Below are 19727 nucleotides of genomic sequence, written 5' to 3'. Positions count from 1 at the left end.
CGAATCAAAGAACCCCGCCCCCACCACACACGCTTTCATATTCTTTTTTAAATCTCATGATTTAAAACAATCTCATGACCTGGGAAGGGACGGGGATGTGACCCTGACTCATTAGTTTTGAAGGCTTGGGTTGGTGATGTTGTTTATTTAAAATCATGCGCCTATAGCTCAAAGCACAGAAAATAAAGTTGATCCTGAGGTACAATTGTGCATGGATAAATGTACCTGGACATTTGCAATTGTCTATAGACAAATAAGGACCTGACCGTGGGAACACTTGTGGCTGGGCATAGTGCTTGCTTACTCTAGCAATACCTCTGATGTCAATGCACTTCTGTGCCCGGTACCGTGCGCTCATCCACTTGGGCCTGTAAGGTCTGATATCATGAAATGTATTTCTTTGCTTATTATGTGTGTGTAGATCTTGTGTGCAGACATGATTACAGTCAGAGAGAGATTAAAACAGTGCATCAATAGATGGCAGGATCAGGCCCAGAATATGAATACAAAACTCCATGGTTAAGTAACGTGAACTGTGCTGTAAATCCCGAAGATGAAGGGGTGAAGTAGGGTCAAGAAACGTGTTCTGTAGCTGTCCTTACTGCTCCTCCCAAAAGGAACAGTGTGTACCTCCTAGTGCCTCTGATTCATACACACAAGGAGGCTTGGTGGTGGGGATCTGGTCATTCCTGCAAGTCAGTCAGCTGTGTCCCACTGTGGGTCCTGGTCAGACCTCTCAGCTGTTCGGTTTTTCACTGTCCATTATGCATTTTAGAGCATTTGGGTTCCTTATGTATAAGCCACAGAAAAAACACTGCCCCACAGAATCTTCTTTGCCTTAGGGCTGGTGGCAAGAAAGCCACAGTTCACCTCTCCCACCATGACTGCTCCCATACTTCACCTCGTCCACCATGACTTCTGTTTAAATTTCTCTGTAACTCACAACCTTTACTCTCAAGCATTCTTGCATGACATGAAATTTCTGTTTTTGCCAGTATTTATAATTAACTGGTCTATTTAATTCACACAGTGAGAAAATATTCCTAAAAACAGACTTTCTAGTTAAACCATTAAAATCTGCCAATGAGGTTGCAATGTGCAACACAACCCAGGTGGTTCCATATTTCATTTGGCACCCATTTCAGTTGTTCCTGTCACACATCAGCAGGTTTGAAGGTGAAGGAGTAAGGCCCTGGCAGATGCATTACCCAAGCCCTGTTCTTGGTGCCCAAAGGAGCATGAGGAGTGGATCCTGCTTCACTGCTGCTAGGATGCCCACAAGGAAAGGAAACTCTAACATCTTCTCCCCCACTTTGTGCAACCACACAAATTGGGATAGTGTTTTTGCCCCAGGATTTAATTCACAGCATTCATCACGTCCAAACTTGTTTAAAAATAACTCAGTTGTAGTCATTTTTCTATTCCACTGCTAACATTCCCACTTACTCTTGAAAAATATTGTAAACTGTGCGGGTTGTGGCCTATTCTTTCCTACCTCTAGAGAGTAACGTATATGAATGGCCCCGCAAAATGAGAGAGACTGAATCAACAAGTGACTGGATGTGTACAATATCAGCGTTCTGCAATGTCTCTTTAATTTCAGGAATCATTATTCAGTCTTTATCCAGGGACCAGAGCCAACATCTGTGCTTCCTACAAACTGAAATATATTACTCCTTAGTGGACATTATAGATTGATGATTTGTTTTGGACAGTATGGGAATTAACTAATATGAATAGGGGTGTGGAACAGGTATAAAGGATCCCTTTGAAAAAATGTTTGTAGGGTTTTACCACACTTTAGTATCTACTTCATTTGCATTTCCCTGTAAAGGTCTGATTTAACTAAAATGTATCATCAAGTGTCACATCAGTTTGGGGATATCTTAACATTTTAAATAGCAGTTTACTCATGGAATAACAAACCATAAATTGTCAGAAAGATTTTTTTTTCCCCATGGAAGAAAGTTGCTGTTTTCACTTCACTCCTTGAAATATTGACTCAAAATAATGTTGTATTTTTTTTTGTTTTAAAAACCCATGAATCCATCTAACTTAAGTGCTAAATAAGCCAAATTGATTATGAATTTAAGATGTACAGAGCAGTTTGAATAAAGCTGTGAGAGAGAGCTCTAAGTAATATAACACACAGTACAGACAACAGGATATTAACTAATAATGCCCCTGACTCAACTGAGCATTTAAGCAAATACTTAAGTTCATCCTTATAAATACAGCAAAATCCTTAAACAAATACATAACTATGCGCTCAGCTTCTATGGTCTTTAGACTGTCAACCAAATGACTTCCTGCTAGATAAATGCACTCGAACATGCCACATATTATAAACCTCAGAATGCTTTCCCATAAATAATGTTACAATTTTAAGGGCCAGTATCTCTGGAGCTAGAACAAGAAGTGTCTTGAAAGATGGGAATCACCTCTTTGCCTTTGTAATGCTCCTGTTTCTAGCTCTAAAAAGGTAGTGCTATCAGACTATAAACCTGTCATTGCCCATTCTGCACCTCATCTCAATAAAATTTTGGGGAGAAGAAACAAAGAAGGGCAGGATATTTTCTTAATGGCAGCTATTCAAAATGGCCCTTGGTTTGGAATATCATATCATAAATCATTCTGGAGTGATATGTTTGTGGACAGAGTGCAAATGATGAGGCTAAAGGTCCATGATAAATGCAATTAACATACACAGATCTTCTCAGAGATACGTGTAAGCATATAGATGTACAAATGAAATGGTATTGTGAGTAATAGATTTCCTCTGAACTCATCCCATGGAAACCTAGATATCACGCCACACCATCACATATTATCTGTGCATGCGGTCTCCATCTAATGTTGTAGTGCAAAGTGCAGCCATAATTTAAAAAAAACCTTAACCAACCTTAGGACTTCAGCCCAGATCCTCAAAGGTATTTAGGTACCTAACTCCCTTTCAACAGGAGGCAGGCACCAAAGGATCTGGCCCTTAGCAAATGTGCCCGGAAATACATAAATACAAGCAAGAAAGTGTAATGCTCATTTGAAAGGGATATTACGGCAAATTCTGTGCACATCCTGTGACCCCGGTTTTCTCTGCAGCACTGCCAGGTCCAGTTTCAAGATATTTGCACAAAAGCCAAACAGTAAATAATAAGCACGGTTTGTGGGAAATGTAGCTTTTGAACAATGTATCTGTTTTCATATTTACCCTTGGTTGCTAAATGAAATCTAGTGTCCAGAAGCAGAAACAGTTCAATGATTTAAGGATTTGGGAAAAAAATATGCATAAATAGACACATTGGCCAGCAATGTGTGCTCTATTCCAGTCAGTCACAATGTTTGAGGCAATAGGGTAATCAATTAGGATTTAACTGAATCAATAAAAAATTGATATAGTATAGCACAGCCCATGCAATAAAAAAAGAACACTTTTCAATCTTGCTTTGCTGGGGATAAACCATCTGAAAAAAGAGGAAATCTCTCTCTTTTGCTCTCCAATAGCTAGAGTTCAGAGCTGTATTTATTTTTTAATTTTTTATTAATTGAAATATATAAATCCATGTTTCAGCCAATTTTTCTGTCTTTTAAGAAGCTATCATGTTTTCTTTAGTCTGGGTCACCAATAGGGGAACCAAAGATGAATCACCTTCAAAACATTAATCAGGCATCTTAAAACCATGAGACATAACATCAGTGAAATCACTTTAAAGATATTCAGAGGGCTACAGCCTTTTTCCAGCAGCTGCATTTCCCTCAATTCCATAGCAACAGAAGTTAGGTGGCTATAACCTCTCTGTCTCTAAGGGTTCTTTTCAAAGGTGGTCACACAGCTTAACATTTTTTAATAATCTATTGAAGCAGCAAAGTTAACACCCCTTACCCCTCCAAAAAATCAGGCCATCCTGTTTCCAAAAGGCCATCTGCCCACATTGCCAAAGATTATATTACTCTCAGCATAACTATAACCAGACACCCCTAGACATATATTTCAAGTTTCAAGATTTGTGGCTTTGATTATGTATTTCATTTGTGGGTCTTCACTATGGCCATTAGTGAGTAATACTGTCAAATATGGAGGATCAGGCTGGTTCTGGCGCTTGCCTGCGTGTACGAGAGGATAGGAGAACACAGGGGATTGGTATTAATCCCTGCTAGCAGTCAAACAGGGTGGGAAGGAGGCAGAGGTATAAGAGGTGAACATGTGTAGCAGAGAGCATGCTGCATCCTCCTGATAGATGGCACAGGGGGCATGCTCCCCTCTGCATGCCAGCACAAAGCTAAGTGCCCTGCCTGGCTCACTGTGCTCCAATGGCATAATGTGGCCTAGGATAGTTAAATGCAACACTATTCTATACTGTCAAGCTTCAAGTAGACCCCACTACCCAGTGTTACTGACTCTTTCTATTGACTTAGCCAAAGTTTTCTAATTTGGCTCCCTGAAGTAAGGCACCCAAATCCACATTTATTTGTCAAAGTGGCCCCTTTTTCAGAAGCATTGAACATCCCCTGTTCCCATTCCAGTCATGAGACCTACTGTGAGCTACAAGGATCTGACAATCAAGGCTGGATGCATGCATATATGAGCTTTGCTGGATTGGGGCCAGAATATTCAGCATCTCATAGAATTAAGTCTCAGGTGCTTAAACATGGATGTAGATGTGTAGTAGGGCGGCTGCTCCACTCCTGTAGAACAGGGGTTAAAAACAGCCCTGGAGAGAGTTGCGGCTGTGAAAAAGGCTAGGTTGATTGGGGAAGGAGCCAGAGCTGGGGCCACGCCCCAATCAGGCCACAGATGGCCCTATAAAAGGACTGTGAGCCAGAAGCTCAAAGAAGAGACTCTCTCTCTAGCTTCTGAAAGAGAAGGACCGGGTTTCCTGGGAGCTGAGCAGTGTACCTGAGGTGGAGCAGTGCTGGGGAAGGGCAGAGGGAGCTGGGGAGCTCCAGCCTGGTAAACCCCCAGCCTGCAGGCCCTGCTAAAAGGCCAGAAAGGGTACTGGGGCTGCAGAACGGCAGCCCAGACATACGCAAAGGCAGCAAGTCCAACCCCCATTGCCGATGAGGAGTAGTTTACAGACTACAGTCTGCCCCAGTGAGTGGGGGCTAGACGGTGACTGGCATTAGCCACTGAGGCAAGGTAGGGTTAGAGGTTCCCTTGGGTGGGGAGACCCAGATTGTTGGTTACTACTGGGGAAGAACCCTGATGTAAAGGGCACCGGGGTCCGAGAGGGACACAGGGACCAGCGGCAGGTGAGACACCGGCCTACAGAGGGCACTCCGGGCTGGAAGAACTAATTTCCGAGATGACCAGCAGGAGACACCGCACCAGTGAGTCTCACCCCACCACGAGATGCCTAACTTTAGGGACCAAACTTAGAAAACTTTGGCTGAGCCAACTGATAGTCATTTAGTAACTCTGCTTACTGGTGCCCACTGCAAGCTTAACAACATAGAATAGTATTTTGGTTAACCACACTAGGCCATATTATGCCACTAGTCTTACTGTAAAAACCACAAACAATGATATTCAAACAACATTAAGGATCACAAAACAAGAAAGCACTAAGATTCAGGTGGAGACTTCATCCTTCACTAACCCCATTGTGGCTAGATCCTGAATCATGAACCTACCTACACATGGGTGAAACACAAGACCACCAAAATATCACTGGCATGGTCCAATTTTGCTTTAGACTTTTGGGTTTATTCACATTTGAAATTGAAGGTGTAATTCAGGAGCTATCAATCCCACTTCACCTGGAACCAAAATATAATTGCCAAATCCCCTGCAAACTCTTCACAGATCTAACAATAATATGGAGCATACCACAGTATTCATTCCGTATTATGAATTTCTGGAAAAATACAGTTAGCCAAGTATGTGACTTTTTTTTAAATAGGGATTCATGGCACACATAAGCTTTGAAAAATTATTATAGAGATGTACATTAAAAATAGTATGGCCTTGCATCCATAATAATGAGTGCAAAGCAAACTTCCTAATGAAAAGTTACTCTGTGTGTATTAGTTGCTTTTAAAACCTTCATTTCTCATCCTTAGTTTGTGAAATAAAAAAAAAAAATCCTCAAACATTACTTTGCAAACGCAGTTTGAAGCCTGATTCTGATTTCCCTTTCACTGTGTAAATCAGCTATATTTTAAGTTGCAGGAAAGCCTCAAGAATGAAGAGTCAATGCTCTCAATTACCGAAGAGTGAATCCAGATTAACTATAAAATTTGGGTTTCCATGCAATTCTGTAATATTAACTTCTCCTGGAAATAATGGAAGTATTTATCTATGTAACTCCCAAACTAGATTTTCATTAAGATCTGAGACAGATACCATGTAAAACAGTTAGTTCAAGTATAGATTAAAAAAATCACATTGTGTGGAATCAGTACAATGGAGTTATTCTTCTAATGCTGCATGCCACACAGAAAAGCACAGTAGGAGTCCAAACTTGTGAGACCAAATCTACAATGATAACTTGATAGGGGCCCACAATCTGCATCTAATTGGGATACAGATCTATACACATTCTCCAAAACTGAACATCTATTTGAATCTTCCTTGATAGCTGAGGTGGAGGTTAAGCCTCTAATTTTAGAACCAGATCTACATTTCAACAGACACACCCAAACAAAAGTCTGGTCAAGCATTTTGGTTTGCCCCATTACAGAAATAAAACCCAGATACAAAATTCAGATTTCAAAAATGGCTTATGTACCTGAAAGTGACTAGTGCTTAGATCTCAACTTAGAGTTCTAGGTAGATATCAAGACACACATTTTATGACAATGAAGGATGCATCAGGCCTTTGGGATGCACCTTGTACATACCCTGGCATTATGTACAAATCCTGTAATCCTTCAGCCTAACTGCAGGTGAGCAGGATGGAGTGAGGGTGGGCTCAATTTACAAACCTGTAAAAAACAGGTATCATAAAAAAATATACCTTCCCAGACTGAGCCTATCTGTGCAAAGCTTTAGCTGCCTGTATTTTCTTTTCACAGCCATTATAAAGAACACATGATGAAATTATAAGAAATATTGGAAATTCTGACTATGGTGAGTGTAAGTTGTTTGAACTATTGCTCAAACTACTAAACAATTCAAACAACATATGTTAACCACACATACCATACCATAGTGCTAACTATTAGTCAGCACCCTAAAACACAATGTTGCTTCCTTCCCCAGACAAACTATAGATATAAAATTATACTCAAGGGCCTTGATTTTCAACAGTTAAACCACAAAATGTGGGCTGAGACCGTAAGAACAGTCTGATTTAAATCCATACAAATTAAGACTGGAACTCTGCCATTCTACTCCTCGCACTGTATATTGTGTATGAACTAACCAATCCGGTGTATGGAAACTGCTTAAACGATTGTCATTAGGGAGAGGAGAAAAGGAGCTCGCAGGCCCTCTACTTCACATTTCTTCGCAAAACAGCTGCCAGAGGCAGCCATGACCAGCTCCAAGAAAAGATAAAAAAATATGCCATGAAAGCAATGGCAAAAGCAGCAAATGCAGCATATTCATGAGATTAAAGGCCTCTCTGATTTACTGGACAGTATGCTGAAGCAGCAATAGCAGCATCACCCTTCAAAATCCACTGTAGGTTGAAGTATCTGTGAGTCAAACTAGATTCTTATCTCTTAAGAATAAAAGTGTTAGTCTACGTTAAGACTTCTCAAGTTGCAGTCAAAGAAATGAAATCGCTATCTGTCCACACAAAAGCATCACTATCCAGCATCAGAGAGCCAGAGCACGCAATAAATACAACCAACCAGAAAACATAGTTACAACATGCCTGCAGTTTTTCGTGTAGAAGGAACCTAAACAATCTTAACATGTTTAAGGTTTCAGTCATCTTACAGAATACAGCTAAGGACCTTCCAACCTTGCAAGTCACTATCCTCTGACAATTAGGAATCAATCAGTTGTGCTAGATGGAAGGAGTAAGGAGGCTATTTATGCGCATTAAATTGACTGGTCTCATTTGTCTGCTTATTTACTAAATGTTGATCAATAAAGGAAGCTTTTTTTTTAGAATTCATTATTCATGTTAAAATATTTTCAGATTATCAAATGAAGGACTTCAGCATTATGACAAGAGATGTCGTCTCCAAAAGTCACATGAAGGACACAAAATGACCAGAATCCCTCTGAAGCATGGGAAAGGGGCAGTATGAATGATTCTGTCAAAACTGAATTAGAACTTAAGCAAACTAGTGCCTGTGGTTCTGTAGCTTCTCCCAAAGCTCAGTGGGGCCTAATGGAAAGACTCCAATTTACTTCAGTGGGTTTTGGCTCAGGCCCTTGATTGGTTAAACTGATCAGGCAGAGTAAGTGGATTACCAATTACAGGAGTGCTTCTTACTGAATCAAGCATAGCGAGAAACACTGAGCAAATATGGCACTGTGGGATTTTTATACACAGCTACCACATAACTGATTTTCTCAGATTTTAGTAGCAATGCTATGAACACAATGGAGTAAAGTCATCTCTCAAAATAATATGGTGGAACAGATGTAATGCACCATCCCAGCCTTGATTTGCACTGGTGACCAGCATAAAATGTCTCACTGTGGCACACCCATTATCACACTAGACCCCAGAAGACAGATTTGTGTGCAGAACCTGGAAACAGAATATTTTGTAGTTAATATTTGACAGATGTACAATACTTCAGAAAGACTGCAGGAGATAACGCTACAATTTAAACTAAAAACTTGTATCAGGAACTCTGTGAAATTTGGGAACAGAATTTTGTTTTCTATTTGTACCTCATCCTCATGGCATTCAGCCTACAGCACAACATGACAAAGTTATTCTAGCAATACAATGACAATAGGACTGATACACTGAAATGTTTGGTACGGTTGATGCTTGTGAGTACGGATGCTGATCAGCAGTATCATGTGCCGTCCAGCAATCTTACATGCAGGGAGCTGATACTCTGTAGTGTTATATGGACTAGAGGACCTGTGTGAGTTCTTCCCAGTTTCTCTCACTCACAGTTCAAATATACAACTGCAGTTCTCTGAGGTCTCATCAATGTAAGCCTGGGCAGAGTTAGCAGACAATCACAATTCTCAGCATGATTGTTTCAGGTTCTTTGCAGACTCAGGCACAGAGCCTGCAATGTTACATTTGGTTTAACTTTCTAAAAGTTTTGCAGGCAGAGACTTTTATTTTCATGAAAGCATAAAGTTACGAGCGTGATTTCTGAAGGCACAACTGGCATTAGCTGAACATCTCCTATTGACTCTTCATAGGAGTTGGGATCCTAACCCTCCATTTGTGGTTTTGGAAATCTCCTCCTAAGCTTCTGCAGAAAAATTATGCAGCAAATTCAAAGAGACAGATAATTATTCAGAAATTTCTGGGGGCTATAGTTACATGCTATTGTTCAAGACGACAACAAATCCAGACTTGTTCTTGATTTTAAATGATAAACTTTTATTCTGAATATACTGTTTTTGCACAATAATTAACACAACATTTCCTAGGATTATAAACTTTTTTTATAACATTATTGTACAAATTTTTACAAAATTTCATTTTATTTTTTCCAGCTTGTCAAGGTCCACAAAAGTGTCAAGAGAAAACAATAAAAGGGAGAAAAGGCCTGTTTCCCCAATCAGAGCAGGCAGGGGCCTTTTTCTGCAGGAACGCACAGTAAGCATCTCAATAAAAATATTCCAGAAAGCATGATCCAGACATTCCACACAACACAAGAAGAGAAGACAGCTTTGTCAGATCACAATCACAAATTCATGGCATCTGAACAAGACAGTATCCCTTTAGCCTCAGTGAAATTATTTCTTCAAGATAACCCTTTAAAAAAAAAAATGCTGGTAAGAGGGCAAGGCCAATTTTTTGAAACTCTGGAATTCTTTTCAGACACTTTGTTGTAGTTTTTTTTTTTTTTTTACAGTAGTGTACATTGAATATTAACAATATTAACAATGTGGTATGAAAAAAGAAACAAAAAAGAAATGTGGCCTTTGCCAAAGGTCTGGATGTCAGATGAAGGTTTAGGGTAAAGCTTTATACTCCAAAAGGGTTTACTGACATTTAGTCTTCAGTAGACATTCTAAAAAACTTCACAGAGCTTTCTGCACTGGCTTGCCACTATTACTGGAATTCTGAATTACCAGCAGGGTTAACATCTGAATTTGCAGGACTGGTGGGATTAATGCAGTGTTTTGAAATTAAGACAAAATAATATTTAAGCTTTCTGAGCTTCAGTGTAAAGGAGAACAAAGAGTCTCAATGTCCTTTAAAAGATATTGAAAACTGTCAAACACAGCAAGTAACACTTGGGTTGCAAAGGTCACTTAAAAGGGATACTGCCTATTTGAACCCAGTAAGGCCAGTATTTAAAGTTAATAAAAGGAATATTATAGGAAAACTTACAAATGGCAGGAACACTGTTATTGTCAAGCTAAGCGATAAAGCCTCAAGCATTAGAAACATGAAAAAGATTATACTAACGTCTTAAAGGTACAGGACCTAAAAATCTCTTTACTCAAACTTGCTAACTATGTTATGTAAAAACCTGCTAGAAATATGGACCACAGTCAGTGTTTTGGCAGTAATGCTGGTTGTTCAAATGAAAAATAAGAAAGAAACCCTTCATGTTACTATACTTATACCTTTTTGTTTGCTATTACAGTGCTATAATGACTTGAACTGTGGTTAACTGTCAGATATACAATAGGCTGTATGACTACAATGTGAACTAAAACAGGTCAAGCAGCTTGTTTAAATCCCTTAGTGAAGTTTAAAGGCTTTAAAACAAATATAAACACAACTTATTATTTGGTACCTAAAAAAATGCAAACTGTTTTTACACGATATTATAACTTTAATCTCTCTCGATTTTAAAGGCTAGGATTGAGGGTGTTTTCTAACAAACAAGCTTACTATGTGAGAATTAGAATTTATGATGTAGATAATGTTCACAATGTCGTGTCTGCTCTTCTGACAAAAAAACCCTATCTATATAGTGCATTTTTGAACCTTAAATAATTGAATGTCATTTGCATACAATTATAATATATCTAGTTCTCTGCAAACCGCAGCAAAAAATTCAGTTTTTTAATCTTAAAAATATTAAGCCTTATGAAAAGCAACAGTTGGGCCAAACCCTGAGTTTTCAATCTGTCACCACACAGGCAGAACTTCTGTGGAAGAAAAACTACTTGTACAGAATGGGGTTTTCTAAAGCATCTATGTGACTTAGGAGCACAAGTCCTATTGACTTTCAATGGGACTTGTGCGGTTAAATCATTAGGCATTTTTGATAATGCCACCCATATCCAATCAGAGTTCCCTTGGGAAAGGCCTGTATGCAGACCTGTATTTGGAGGGCAGAACAAGTAGCCTGGCCGTGTGAGGGCCAGGATGAACACTGGTTCCTTTGAGGTGCCAGTGCTACTCTCTGCCTACTTCTCATTGCATGGAGCTCAAAGGTGACAGGGAGGAGGCGGAGGCTGGTAGTACGCCTTCTGGGAGCAATGTGGCTCCTTGCTATCCATTTCTATGGACTATGCCGACCAGGCACAATCAAGTCTTCAGTAAGTAACATGGGATTGGACCCATTTCTGTTAGCAAATCTAGTATAGACACATACACTCCACATTATTTGGGAAGTATAAGCATCATATTTTTCCATGAAGGCTTTTTTTCTGGTAAACTAAGTGGAAATATTTAAACATATAGCACTTAATATTCTGATAACCTTTCAAGTAACTCAAAAAGCAAAATATAAACTAATAGGTAGTCTTAGTAAGCTGAGTTTTAGAGTCATAAATGTCATAAATATTGCTCCCATCCGACAAACCCCTTCCTTCCAAGAGCATTCTCATTGGCAGCATGTAGCGGATTGTAGTGATTGTGTAGTAATCAACAAACTACAGCTGACATTTTTCATTTGGGGAGCAGGCATGGAGAGAGTGAAAGGAACTCCAGCAACTAAGACTGTTGATTAATCACAGTTAACTCATGCAATTAACTCAAAAAAATTAATCACAATTAAAAATATTAATCACGATTAATCAGTTTTAATCACATTGTTAACAAATAAAATACCAGTTGAAATTTATTAAATATTTTGGATGTTTTTCTATATTTTCATATATACTGTAGTGTATGTTGTAATTGAAATCAAAGTGTATATTATTTTTGACTATAAATATTTGCATTGTAAAAGTATAAACAAAAGAAACAGTATTTTTTCAGTTCACCTTATACAAGTACTGTAGTGCAATCTCTTTGTTGTAAAAGTGCAACTTACAAATGCAGAAACTTGTTTTTGTTACATAACTGCACTCAAAACCAAAATAACATAAAACTTCAGAGCCTACAAGTCCACTCATTCCTACTTCTTGTTCAGTCAATCCCTAAGACAAACAAGTTTGTTTACATTTACAGGAGATAATGCTGCCCGCTTCTTATTTACAATGTCACCCGAAAGTGAGAACAGGCATTTGCATGGCACTTTTGTAGCTGGTATTGTAAGGTATTTACATGCTAGATATGCTAAACATTCATATGCCCCTTCAAGCTTCGGCCACCATTCCAGAGGATATGCTACCACGCTGATGACGCTCGTTAAAAAAAAAGTGTTAAGTAAATTTGTGATTGATCTCCCTGGGGAAGAACTGTATGTCCTCCGCTCCATTTTATGCGCATTCTGCCATATATTTCGTGTTATAGCAGTCCCGGATGATGACTCAGCATATGTTGTTAATTTTAAGAACGCTTTCACTGCAGATTTGACAAAACACAAAGAAGGTACCATGTTGAGATTCCTAAAGACAGCTACAGCACTCAACCCAAGGTTTAAGAATCTAAAGTGCCTTTCAAAATCTGAGAGGCGTGAAGTGTGGAGCATGCTTTCAGAAGTCTTAAAAAAGCAACACTCTGGTGCAGAAACTACAGTACCCAAACCACCAAAAAAGAAAGCTGCTTTGGATTGTTATTGAGCAGAAACTATCATCAGCATGGATGCGTGTCCCATGGAACGGTGGCTGAATAATGAAGAGACGTATGAATCTTTAGCACATCTGGTACGTAAATATCTTGCAACACCGGCTACAACAGTGCCATAAGGATGCCTGTTCTCACTTTCAAGTCACACTGTAAACAAGAAGTGTGCAGCATTATCTGCTCCAAACATAAACAAACTTGTTTGTCTAAGCAATTGGCTGAAGAAGAATTAGGACTGAGTAGACTTGCAGCCTCTAAAATTTGACATTGTTTTGTTTTTGAATGCAGGTCTTTTTCTGTACATGATTCTACATTTGTAAGTTCAACTTTCATGGTACAGAGATTGCATTACAGTACTTGTATTAGGTAAATTGAAAAATACTATTTCTTTTGTTTTTTACAGTGTTAATATTTGTAATAAAAATAAAGTGAACACTATAAACTTTGTATTCTGTGTTGTAATTGAAATCAATATATTTGAAAATGTAGACAACATCCAAAAATATTTCAATAAATCCTATTCTATAATTAACAGTGCAATTAATCACCATTTTTTTATTGTGTGATTAATCATGATTAATTTTTTTAAATCGCTTGACAGCCTTATCAGCAACACTACTGGCAGAGAAAATTCCTCACTTATCCTCAACCAATCATAGGCACAGCTACATGTAGTCATTTCATCTTGTAAACCATGCCATAGGTTTGAGTGGCTTCTTCAATTTTCATGGCATATTGAGGCATGCCTAAGCTTTTGACATGTTCAAGATTATAGTAGTCAATCGCCAGCATATACATACCAACGCTTTGCATTTTCATTTTTTAAAGAACAAATGTATTGTACCATGTAAATATTAGCATATTGCAGCTGTTAGCAGAATTTCACAATGTCAGCAGAGTTGCACATTCATTGGTTTAGCTGTCTTGCAATACTGTACAGTTCTGAAAACTAGATAAAAGCGCAAATCATATTTTGCATGTACACTATTCTACAGTGTAATATTATAATTTACTGCACCAATTTGTATCACCAACAAGTTTGTATAAAACAATTGTTTTTTATTGTTATTCACAATCAAGTATCAATGTGCATACATATAGATTCAAGGCTCCCCATTTGTTCAGATTTCGTTCTAATTTCAGCAGCCAGGAAATCTTGCTCTACTAGGCTTGCTATATTCAATATAATATAGCAATAGTAGGCGTTTAAACATGAAGGGGTGCTACCGTGTCATGAAAACAAAAGGGGAACCTGGCATGAATCTCAGAACAACATATACTCTTCAAAAATAAATGTGTCAAATCTGATTTTTATATACTTAAAATATCTGTACATAGGTTTTCATGTGAGAGCACTAATCTGTATAAAATCCATCTCATCCCTTTTGTCCAGCCAATGAAATTTACGCTACTTTCTTAGCTTTGTCATTGCACAGTATATTCAGAGCTCTGTTTAACAATATACTTTAAGATTATTTAATTGCATCACATTGCAGTGTTCAGTTTCTCACACAACAAAAGAATCACTCAGTTACCTTTTCAATGGACTATACTCTACCATTCAAGAAAACAAACTTAAAAACAATAAAGTAGCAGCATCGTCATGCAAAATACCCTTGGAAACCAACGTTCAATAATCACAAAGACATTTTGTATTCACAAGCTTTTTCGTTTGAGCATTTTGAAGGATTTGGCTAGCATTACGTAACTGCGCTGCGAAGAGAGTACTGATCGTTACATGGAAGTTAACAGCTTTCTGAAAGGGACATGACACTGAGTTCAGGAGGAAAATCACTCGGTTAGATAAAATATCAAACTGGCAAACACCTTTATATTTCAAAATTCATTAGCTTCTTTCTTGCTTTGTTTTATTTTATTTTAAAACCAACAGTTTATGAACCTACCAAAACTTAGCTAGCCACCTGTTTTGATTAATTTTGGCAGAATAAACCACTCATTGTAAGGCATTTCAGTCATGGTGAACTTCTGGAGAAGACTAGCCAATATTTTCAATTCACTAAGCTGTTTTGTACAAACTGAAGTCTGCCAACTATTTATATTCTGGACACAACTGATGTTCAAAGCAGCTGTAATGGTATTAATACAATAAAAGAGGAGGGTTAAAGAAATGTGATTTCACAAGTGTTCATGTAAAAGCATATAGGATTTGCAACAAATTCAATGCTAAGATCAAAATAAATGGAAATCATATACATACACTATTTTAAGAGGAGCCCTTTTACATGAAGTCATCAACGATACAACAATGAACACAAAAATCTTAGATTCCTCAATAAAGCACATATAGAATTCTGTTCTGATGGCAGAGATGATGCAGCATTCACACATGTTTAACGATCTGACACTCCAACATGCAGCCACTGTGGGTGCCTTTATGAACCTTTCACATAGACTGATACCAAGTTATGGGCATTGCTGTTCTTCTGCTGCCTGAATAGCTGACCCTTTGACAACGAAACAGAGGGCAAACGTTTTGGCAGGGTCTTGATTAGTTATGCAGATTTTGGTTTCACAGGGTCATAACTGGCAATGTCTGCTGCCAGATAACAGCCAAAGCAGGACAAACTGGATTCCTATCAGAGACCAGAGTGATGGGCTCAGTCCAGAGACCCCACCACAGTCTGACGAATCTTCCTGTTGGCAAGAAAATGAGATAGTTCAGCATCAGTTGACATTAACTCTCTAATGAAATAATCTACATTTTAGCCTGTCACTTGTTGAACTACATTGCAGGATGGATTTTGATCTCAAATACATTGTTTTCCCTAAAGTGCCATTACAAATATTCTTGGAGGCAACAATCTGAATTTTTAAATAAAGTGTGATAGAAGGTATACCTAAAATACCCTTGTAAAAACAAAGACAAATACTCCCAGACTCACTGTGGTCACTCACCATAAAAAATGCAGGATATGTGCACATTCAGATGAAAAATAACTGTGAAACTACTAGTGAGCCCTACATCACTCTGTTTATCTGGCCTAAAATTAACATATTTAATTCTTTGCATTGACAATACTGGATTTTTTTCAACCACTTTACTGCAAGGAGAGATGGAAGAGCAGTGAAATCTTGGTGGTAAGACAAGGGAGCCTATTTCAAAAAATTGCCATTCCCAGTACTCTCTCTGTGAGCACACCTTCAGAAGGAGTGTACTCTGCCACACCAAATATAGTTATATTCAAGTGCTGGAATCAAATCTTGTATTGACTTACTAAATACCCTGTGCAAACTCCAAAGGCTTGCTCTTCAGGTCTGGCCAAGCTAGACACCACCATTACGTTCTCCAATTCTGGTGCTGGTTAGGGGCCACTTTCGACCTCACACCGCTCTAACTAGCACCAGCTGATAATGGCCCCCAAGGGCTCCTTATGCCAACCAGGGATCATAGCTCTTGGACTGCACCATCCCTCCAGCCCCTTCCTCTCCCTCTAGAGATGCCCCTAAATTGCCTGTGGTTTAACTGTCATGAATGAAATATTTAAAATATTTGTGGATGTGTAATCCACACACCTTCTGGGTGTGGTGTTCTGTCCCATCTAGTGGCACCAAGACCACTCAGAGAGAGAGACTGAGTCTGCACTACAGCCTTAGCTAATAGCCATGTGGCTTTTGGCTCATGCACTAAGCTCCAGAGGTCCCAGGTATGATCCTGCCTGCCGAAGACCCGGGTCTCTCAGTGTAACAGATGTCCTTAGGATCACAGCCCTAACTCCTGATTTGGCTGAGATGCACTTGATGCACTGGAAGCAGAGGGTAACTAAAGTGGCTTTATGACACCCTTATGGTTCCTCAAGTCCCCAGGCTGGTGTAATTTATGCCTGACTACCCAGGGACCAGTAGGTGCTCCAGCCATGTTCTCTCTCCCCCCAAGTCAGTACCACCTGAGGATTTCCTCTTATGCCACAGAGTTTCTCAGGTAGCTGAGTAAATCAGCTTACAGACCTATGCACCACTCCAGCAGGCAAAGCTTTTAGATTTTGCAGTGGTTTTATTCTGTATCAAGGTGAGAAGGACCCATGCTCTCTTTATTTATGCTCTCTGTCTACCTTCTTAAATATCTCATCACAGATGGAGTAAGTTATATCTGGCTCCTGCAAAATGAAATGCTCAGAGTATACCGATTGGAAAGCTTATTATTCAGTGTTGGAAATGCACTGAAAGACTGATCTGTGCTGTAGAAGACAAAGACAGAACCCCTGCCTCTAGATCTTAGAACTACGTTTGGTGGGCCAAACTTGCAGCTGATGTAATCTGGTTTAGCTCCATTGAAGCTATTTTGATTTAGACCACGAGGGTCTGGCCCATTGTATTATGTTCAGACTTATGGGGTTTAGCAACTCCAATAACACATAACTAAAAATAAACTTCAACCGAAGCTTTTGTCCTAAACTTGGCTCCTCCTAAGGTTCCCTGCAAAGATTTCTCCAACCTAGACCCCTATTTTCTCTGCCCAAAGAGCCACTCGCTTATACCACGGTGGAGTTAATGAGCCACACCTGTCACAGTCACCATTTCCCTGCAGGGTTCTAAGTCCTCTTACCAGTGTAGTTAAACATGAAACGAGCCACCTGTATTACAAGAACCATCAAAGGGCCTGGTTTTGAAAAATCCTTAATCTGTATATAGAGTGTTTTAGCCATTATCTACCTAAAAACTTGGTTTGCAACAACACTTCTCAGACAGATTTTAAAACCTCTCTCTGGAAAATCATGGAGTTAGTTCAGAGGGGAAGATGGGAGATCCTGTGTTTTTTTCACTGCTCCAAGAGGTTGAACTGCCAAGACAAGCCAGGTTAGTGGAAGACCAGGAATATTTTTTTATAAGTATTAAAGTGCTTCTAAAATTGTTATGTCATTCCTTGCAAAGAAAATGCCTTGCATTTGCTTTTGTTCTTTACCAGTAGCAGCAGACTACTCCTTTCATTTGTCAGCTTCAGTTCTAGGAGCTTGACGTTTTGTTGATTGTACCCTAGAAGTTCAAAATTCCAAAGGTTGCTGGTCAACAAATAAGTGAGGAGTGTACTCTGTTGCATAAGTTTCTTCCTTAAAGTGAGCACCATTAGAAAGGCCATTATCAGTGATGCTTTCTTCTGACATGGATTCATCAACAAACAATACTCAATAGCACAATTCTTGATACTTAGTCTCACATCACTGAAACGCTGCAAAGGAGGTATATCCCAAGACATGGTTTATGCTATTGATAAGTTTGAAAGTTTGAGATCTTTAAGTACAGAATGAGGGTGTCTGCAGCTAGACATTGGCAGGAAGGGGCACAACTCACTTCTTAGATAAAGCACACAGGAAAGCCCTGGGCTTAAAGCAAAACTGGGTATAATATGAAAGGGAATGTGTCAGATTAGTGAAAATAGTATCTGGTTAGGATACTGGTGAACTAGGTGGATGTCCCCCATAGGAATTACTCGGTATTCAGTTTTTCCTTCACCTTTGTGTTAGAGCAGATGGCTGGGAAGATCACACTGTGGATATCCTTGATGTGTTGTAGCTTTCCATTGTCTATATGAGACTCATAAATAATATGCACTATTCTGGCACATTACATTAACAGTGCTGCACCTGACAGATTGAAAAATGCGGTGTTTTGACTGCATGCCACTTCCATTTCAGAGAGTCTCACTGTCTGAGAGCATGGAAAATGGCTCAGAAACTGAGGGGTAACAAAATCTCAGACAGGAGAGAATATATAAGACACCCATACCATGGTTGGTTGAGTTCGGCAGTACAAGTCTAAAAACATATAAGATGCATCTATTTATTTTTTTTAAATTAGTGAGCTTTTACTCTTTTGGGTTTTGCAGGTTGTTTCTGACTTAAATCATCTGGAGTTTCTGAGCCTAAAAGCCAACTCATAGTGGAGCACGTATCTTCACAATTTTGCTCATGACCATTCCTGAAGCCATCTTCTGTGAGAGCCAGCTTGCTTTTTCTGTCCTAATCAAAGGTGGATTATCTATGATAAGGAAGAAATCAGTGATACTGATTTAAATTATTTGTGTTTTTCCCCCAACAATGTGTATTGTAATTGGCAAGGTTCATATGTGCTGTAACTGTGTAGATATGGGAAACCATCAAGGCTGACGAAAGAGAGGTGAGAGGAGGAATAAGCGAGAGACTGATTCTATTCTGATTTACACGTAAGGGGTGGCACCACTGAAACAAATGGAATCACACCAGTAAATAAATGGTGTGGCAGCAGAATCAGACTCAGTGAAGCTGTTTTCCCTCACTCACCAACTCCACTAAAGGAACTTAATTGTTCTGGAATTTTATGTGAACCTTCACCCCAAGATTCCTTGTATAAGCGCATCCATAAGAGTAAAACATAGTGATGAAGAATCTCTGAGTCATGGCCATCTCTGTTATTTTCCCCCAAGAATTAGTTTTAGATCATTTGATAGCAAGCTGCTTCCACATTCCTTTTCCTGCTCCAGAAAACGGCTGGATAACCTTTTCAAAGAATGTAACTTCATGGAAGGCTGCCCAGAACTTCTCTTTCTTTCACAATCATTCTGTTATTTACACATAATTTTCACACACTTCTTCCCATCTGCCAGCACTGTCAGACATTGGACCTGCTCTTTTCCAATTTATAACACTACTCAGTCCTGAAACAGGATGTTTTAACAGGGGCATTTTTTCCCTATTACCTTTTTATTAATCATTTGTAGCATGGATT

The 19727-nt window shown here is 39.0% G+C and overlaps 1 protein-coding gene across 4 annotated transcripts in view; it reads right to left on the bottom strand.

The window, feature by feature from the left end:
- Positions 1-14683: 14683 nt before the first annotated feature.
- CACNA2D1 (calcium voltage-gated channel auxiliary subunit alpha2delta 1) overlaps positions 14684-19727 on the bottom strand; it is a 613296-nt gene continuing 608252 nt past the window's right edge. For all 4 annotated transcript variants that reach the window (XM_050936798.1, XM_050936799.1, XM_050936801.1 and 1 more), the window contains one exon: positions 14684-15662. In XM_050936798.1, coding sequence (XP_050792755.1) covers positions 15546-15662 — 117 coding nt within the window. In that variant the 3' untranslated portion in view covers positions 14684-15545. The remainder of the gene's footprint in view (positions 15663-19727) is intronic.

The sequence above is a fragment of the Gopherus flavomarginatus genome, chromosome 1 (assembly GCF_025201925.1).
Source record: "Gopherus flavomarginatus isolate rGopFla2 chromosome 1, rGopFla2.mat.asm, whole genome shotgun sequence".
In the NCBI taxonomy this organism is placed as follows: Eukaryota; Metazoa; Chordata; order Testudines; family Testudinidae; genus Gopherus; species Gopherus flavomarginatus.
This window is presented reverse-complemented; position numbering and strand designations above follow the sequence as displayed.